The sequence below is a fragment of the Ziziphus jujuba genome, chromosome 8, assembly GCF_031755915.1.
Source record: "Ziziphus jujuba cultivar Dongzao chromosome 8, ASM3175591v1".
In the NCBI taxonomy this organism is placed as follows: Eukaryota; Viridiplantae; Streptophyta; class Magnoliopsida; order Rosales; family Rhamnaceae; genus Ziziphus; species Ziziphus jujuba.
Genome location: NC_083386.1, coordinates 4,214,173 through 4,221,505, shown reverse-complemented (window position 1 = coordinate 4,221,505; position 7,333 = coordinate 4,214,173). Strand labels below are relative to the sequence as shown.

The following is a 7,333-nucleotide window of genomic DNA, read 5'->3' as shown; positions in this document are numbered from 1 at the left end:
GGCACCGCTGAGCCCAATTTCGAGGAGTTCTTTGAGAAGAAGAAGTAGGTTAGGACCTTTAATCCCAACTGGTAATTTCGATTTTGCCTTCTCAACTTTTCCATTATTCTTTGCTGGCAAGTCTTGCATGATTTGGTTGATATTACTGGACAATTTATATATAATATGTTATAATGAGATTTAGGGAAATTCTCTATCTGTTAAAATGGGTATTTTGTGTACTGCAGGTTTCATAATTCATTTTACTTATATAAAATTCTAATAGGTTTGCTAAGGAGAATTTGGGTGTTGTACGTTCTCTAGAGTGACACTCAATATGGTGGTGGAAGAAGATAGGTAGCTTCAACTTTTCAATTGAGAACACAAACAAACTCAGCACTCGATCTGGTTTTGCTATTACTTGTTCATACTGTGGGAATGACTTAATAAAATATTTTATGTGTTCATACTTTGCAGACGTTTTGTGGAGAAAGTGTTGGCGCCAAAATAGCAATATATGAAGAGGTATGGTTTTAATAAGCTTGAGGAAGCTTTTGGATTTTGGCAGGAGTAGCCTTCTTCTAAATTTAGGGGTGATATGTTCCTTGAGGACCATGATCCAGAATTGAGAGCTTAAGGAAACAGATTTGTTTTTTTTTTTTGGTTGTTGGTGTTGTAGAATAGGAAACAACATTTTTTCAGTTTCATTAAGGGGAGAACTTGTGAGTTGGGTCTGGATGGTGAAACTCTAGACAAACAAAGGTTTTGAAAATCCTCTGTTAAATAAAATGTCAGCAGGAGAAGGAAAACGAGAAATGGAAACCCAGTTAATTTTTATTTCCATCAAATGCCCTAGCTTTGGTCATGAGAGATGCGCATGTATACATTCTATGACCTCTCATTTAGTAGCCTTTTGAGATTGTACTAGAATGACAACAAGTCAATAGTATAGGTGGCAATGTGCTAAAAATTTTAGTTTAGGTGGTAAAGTGACAATGATGTTAAAATTTAGGGGGGTAGAGTGTATTTTACCATTTTTTTTTTTTTTTTTTTTCGGGTGTGAGAACGCTGGGGGTGTTATATTGCCTTTTGAATTATTGTTATACAGCGTTTTGTTGCTTCATACTGTTTTCCATTTTGACATGAGGAAAGCTGAATAATTTATAAGTTTTGCTATTTGTTACCACAAGTGATCATCATTTTCATGAGATTGCAACTTATAGGGTAATGTTAATTGTGGGCATTTAATTCTTTTTTTCTTTTTTTTTTCTTTTTTTTATTTTATTTTTTTACGAAAACTCCAATGGCAAAAAGTTACAAATTGCATTTTCATAATTTGTGGGTGATATGGCTCTTTGTAATTTGGTGGAGCAAACAAATTCAAATTCAAAGAAAGAAATGGAAAAGGAAGACAAATTTGAACGGAAAAGGCAAACAAATTAGAAAAGTTTAGAGCATCTCCAATAATTATATCTATTACTAAATTTTTTTTATCACACTAGAAAAAATACTTGTGGCTCGATTATATTCCTCATTCCCGCTCAGTTCTTTGTTGGCATTTGTTTAATAGTAAACTTCCAACAGATGATGTTTGTTGTTCTAAGTTTTTTCTTATTGTCACAATGTGGTCTTAATTTGCAAGGTTGCTTGTGAATCTTCATCTCATCTTTTCTTGAGTTGTTCTCATGCAGTAGGGATTCGGAGATATGTTACCGGTATTTTTGGGTATTCATTGTTTAGTTCTGGTAACGTGGTTAAGTTTTTGGCTTTAAATTTGAGTGCTCAAGTTTCTTCTCTTTGGCGGTGTGCAATTTTTTAAAGTTCGGTGGCTATTTGGTTCACCTACAATCGAAGATTTTATAATGATATTTTCACTCAGTGATTCCATGCATAATACTGTTGAGGATTTGCTTATTCTTAAATATGTTAATCTTTCAGGTACGTTCAAGGCTTTGAAAATTCTTTCTGTTCATTGGGATCTCCCTTCACCTCATTGGATTAAAATTAATTTTGATGGTGCTACTAGTGGTAGTCCTAGAATTGTGGGTTGCGGTTGGTGTCTTTCAAACCAGTAGGAGTTTTGTGAAAGGTTACTTTGCTCTTCCTCTTGGTGTTGGGTTTCCTTGTGAAGCTGAACTTACGGGTATTGCAGATGGCTAAGAAATATTCATGGGATGGCTTCAATGTGATTCCACTGCTTTGGTTCATGTTTTTCAATCTAATTTTACTTTAGTGCCATGGAAGTGGAAAGCCCATTGGTCTCATTGTAACAATTACATTTTGAAAATTAACTTTCAAGTTTCACACATTTATAGGGAGGCTGATCAAGTGGCTAACACTTTTCTAAGTATGCTCTTGCTCATGAGAATTTATATTGGTAGTGACATCTTCCAAATTTCTACTGGTACTCTTTTTCACTTTTGTTATTTTCCCTTCTCGGGTTTTTCTTCAAAAGGGTTTTAATGAGGCCGTTTTGGTGATTTATTTTGTATATTTTATATTTATAGTTCTTTCTGGACATTTAAATGGCCTTTCAATTTGGTCTGCATTACTTTTATTTTTTATATAATAAAATATTGGCTGGGTTAGTGGGTCTTTAAGGAATGCCAACCTAGTTGACGAAGCATTTAATACTCAAAATATTATCGATTCATATACACAATTTCTTTTATGTGGGAAATCCTAGACAAGTACTATGCCAAGGACCTTGAATTAAATATGATCAGGTTGTTCAAAGTGTTTAATTTAATTACATGTAATCTGAAGTTTTTGAATTCTTGAACGACTGAATAGCTATATATATATATATATACACGCTTCATTGTTCACATCAAATTAAGGATGTATTTAAGGCCTTCGAAATTGAGCAATCACACCGGCCGGACATATAGTTTTATATATATATATATATATACACATCTTCACGAATATTGTTAATATACGGACACATTCAATTGGGTAATGCATACATTAATACGTAGTAATTAACAAAGCTTTAGAAACAAAAACCAAAAAAAGAAACGACAACATCGAGAAGAGCCTAATGTGCTGCTCCCAAGTGCTAATACTGTCTGAGTTAAGGAGTACACCAATCTCTACCTCTTTTAACTTTTTTTTTTTTTTTTTTTAATTCAGCAAAAACACATACAAAAGCCAAAATGCTACAAAATACTCAAGCATAAGTCAAGCAACACGACACAATACTTTTGATGGAATAAACTCATTCATCATCCCCGCCATCATCGTCGTCGTGGTTATGGTGGTGGTCATCATCTTCAAGATCATCCTCCACTCTCTCGTCCACATCATTAGCAATCTTGTCCTCCATGTAATCAAAGCCTTCCGACAATGCCAGTCCTCCCAGCAATCCTGCTGCCGCTCCCACAGCCAGTCCTGTCCCCATTCCTCCAAACTTGCTCTTTTTCTTCTCCTTCTCCTCCCCTTTGTGGCCGTAGTACACTTGCTGATCACCGTACGCCGGTGGCGCATTGTACGAAGCACAGCCAGCGGGAGGGGCTACCGAGTAATAAGGATCGTGTGGCCGTGCGGCGTATGGGTCATCATAGGCGGGAGGAGCACCAGGGTAATGCTGTGGGACCCGTGCGTTGTAATACGGCTCGTGCGAATGCGATGCGCGATGGTATGGCTCCCTAACGGAAACCCTCACGTCCAGCTTACCTTGGGGCCTACCGGAAGGGCGTTTTAGCTTCAGGGTTCGGTTGGCAAACTCAGCCAGCCCCACATCGTCGATGACCTCGCGGAGGGGGAGGCTAGCCGAGCCTATAAGAGGCTTGGTGTCAGGTTCGGAACCGGCATGGACGATGTCAATGTAGAGAGTGGAATCGCCATCGATGGGTCCGGGGGCCAAAGAGATGAGAAGAGTCTCGTCCCAAACCGGACACGTGTCACCCTCGCCGTCGACCCTGGTGGAGCACTTGTTATTTGGGTCCACCCAAAGGACGGCGTAGGGTCTGAGTGCACCGTTTCGCCAGTTGACGTTCTTCAGGTCTTTGGCCGAAGACAGCTTGACTTCTACTTGGTAACCAGATGCCATTTGGGTTTTGGAACTAAATAACCAGCTTTTCTTCTTTAAGGATTTGAGAATGCAGGCTGGAAGACTAGTGTTTGCCTGGCTACCATTTATATATAGCTCATAGAATTTTTCAAAATCTGTCCCTGCTGTGGTGCCAATACCACAGAACTGCCCTTGTAACAGAGTGTGAACAGACCCTTTTTATTTTATTTTTTTAAATTATCTTTTATTCTTTTAATATGGTACTTAACAATTACTGCACAACTCTTCTTCCAAAATCATAATAATTGTTTATCTTCTTATTCCATCCTCGTTGGTTTATTACTTTATTATATTACTTACCTAGTACACCCTTACTTTTTTATTTTTTAGATCGCATAGTACCATTTGATTGGCAGATGGCAGAGGCTAAAGACACTTTTTGATTCGTTATGTAACGACTTATTGTCCAAGTGTGAACGAGATCAGACCAGATCACATGTTTTTTTTACCTAGAATCAAGGTCATTGTCCCCTTTTCTTTTTCTTTTTTTAAGTCACTATTTTTGGGCGTCACGTAGAATAACTTTGCATTCATCTTATATTTTCTCTTTAAACTTTGAAGAAAGTAGAAAATTAAAAAATTGGATCTGAAAAAGGAAAAATATTGTATTGATAAAATAAATAAAATTGAGAACACAAATTAAAATCTCAATAATACCCTTCTAAACAAACCGTCATATCATTTGCTAAAAAAATTTAATACCTCTAAGGTTATTCTTTAAAATGTAAACAAAAAATTAAGAGATCAATTGAAAATGATTTTGAAATCTCAGGACGTGCCACTTACTATAGTTTTAGACAAAAAAACCTAAAAATGTTTTTTAGTGATTTTATTTTAGATAAATCACATATTGGGTGACTTAAAAGAAACATCATAATTGCTTAAAAATAACTTCGTATTTAAAATCATTTCCCAGCAGGTCAAAAAAATAAAAAAATTAAAATTATCATGGCAACAATAGATCCTACCTATCGATGACAATCATCGACAATTCAAAAAAAATAAAAAAAAAGAAACAATAAAAGTGTTTTGTTAATATTGTATTATTTTAGATGATATCCAAAGAAAAGAAAAAAGGAAAAAAAAAAAAAAGAAAAGAAACACTTGTGTTATTTAAAAAATATGAGAAATTTTTCAGTACACAAAGTGTATTGATATGGAACCTAATGTGTTACGTGCTACAAATAAAAAAATAACATTTGTCTCGTTTTGTCATATCAGCAACTACATGTTAGGACCCGTCCAGAATTCCTTCCCCGGAACCCTAGACAGCCCTGATCCCAGGGAAACCTTACCGGACCCTCCAACGGAAAATCCAGCAGAGCCTCCCCTAAGGGATTTACTTACCACAAATTACCTGCACTGAAAACACACTTCTAACAACATCCCCTTATTCCTCCCACAAACTACAAATGGTTCCACAAATTGCAGCACGTCAAAATAACAACAGCAGCAACCCAGTGCATAAATAAATACAACAAGAGTGAAAGAAAAATTACAACTGCAATAAAAGAAGAACAGGGTACTGCACGAACTAAAACAGCGAGGAAGATCGAGTCCGCTCCGAATGAACACCGACAACCTGGTACCTAGAGGAACGGAATTTAAGAGTGTGAGATGCTAATCATCTCAGTGAGCGACCCTATCTACTATATAATATAATACCACGGTAATACAGTAGATAAATAATAATTAATTGGAAATAATAATTTCTCTCAAAACCCTTACAATTCTCTCAGTTGGAAAAGTTCCCCTTTTAAAACCTTTTCACAAAACCCGTTATTCATATTCCCCGAAAACCAAGACATCCAGTAAATACTAGAAACAGTAATAATTAATTTTAGATTCCAATACAGCTTTAAAACATTTTATTTTTAAAACCCAGTTTAGAAAATCGTTTGATGCACCCACTATATACCAGTGGCGCCAACAGTACCCAGCGTCCCGAGGTACTGCCAGACAGGAGGTTATAGAAAGAAACCGGCATACGGTCGCGTGGCGTCCCACTGCGCCGCTGCTAACCTGGTGTCCCGGCCATGGGGGGTGGCCTACCCTCATCCGATGGCAACCACAGGACAACCTCATAATATCAACCGCGCGCTACTCACACCCACCTGCGTGCTAATCACATCACCTGCGCGCTAATCACACCCACCTGCGCGCTAATCACAACCGTGTGCACACTAACCATATCACATATAAACAGAACACCAGTACGTGCACGGTGCATCTAAAAATCATAAAATCCACAAATTTAAATTATATAACAAATTTCACATTTTTCATAAGCATAGCGGGCATAATCCATCTGCTTGAACCGGGAAATTCTCCACAATTTCTTTATAATCAATACCATAAATTCCATGATTTTCAAATCCACCAACTCCCAAAATCCATCAATTCAAATATCCACATTTTTCCAATAGCATAAATAATTCTCGAAATATAATAATAAAATGTCAAAATATTCCATGGGCATATTTTATAAAAATTGAAATCACCAACATAACCAAATATTTTCCTTGAAATATTTGAAAATCAAATCGTGCCTAATTTACCATTAAAACCACACCAATTTCAAAATCCTCAAAACCATAAAATAATTTCACATGGCATAAATTTGTAAAATACACATTTTCTTAAATCCAATAAATTCACAAATAATTCCACAATAAATTAAATAAATATTTGGCACACAGAAATTAAATTCCAAATATTTAAATCACACATAATATATTCACCAATTAAATCCCCAAAATTAATTTGAAGGTGGGTCACTCACCTGAAGCACGCAATTAACCCATGATCCACCACGGGATCAATTCCACGACTCACCGGTGCTCCTAGAACAAAATTCACAGACAGTCAAATAAATTAATATTTTATTCGGGTAAATAATACCCGGTATCCGGGGGGTCAAACACAAACTTTAACCAAAATAGGCGAATGATATACCGAATCGAAGCTCGTGGAACGAGGAGTGCATTACCGGTCTCCATCGACCCCAATTCCGCCGGAGGTGGCCGGAATTTGGCCGGAAAGTTTCGGCCGGTTTTCAATCCCTCGTATCTCGCAACCTGCTTTGAATTTTTGAGATTGGAGGCCATTTTTGAACTCAGGGGATCCAAAATAGGGGGAGAGGAGGTTTAATTCGGACTGGGCTGGCCGGAAAACACAAGAAAAGAGGAGAGAGAAATTTTGCCGGCCGGCGGCTTCTCCGGCCCGATCGGCGCGCGTCCGGCGGCCGGTGACCGTGAAAATTGGTGGCTGAGCTCGCCT

The 7,333-nt window shown here is 37.2% G+C and overlaps 1 protein-coding gene across 1 annotated transcript; it reads right to left on the bottom strand.

The window, feature by feature from the left end:
• Window positions 1-2,942: 2,942 nt before the first annotated feature.
• Window positions 2,943-4,100, bottom strand: LOC107428686 (WW domain-containing protein C11B10.08). The gene has a single exon (XM_016039253.4). It carries the CDS (start codon window positions 4,031-4,033, stop codon window positions 3,200-3,202), a length of 834 nt encoding a protein of 277 aa, XP_015894739.2. The 5' UTR covers window positions 4,034-4,100; the 3' UTR covers window positions 2,943-3,199.
• Between the last annotated feature and the right edge of the window lie 3,233 nt (window positions 4,101-7,333).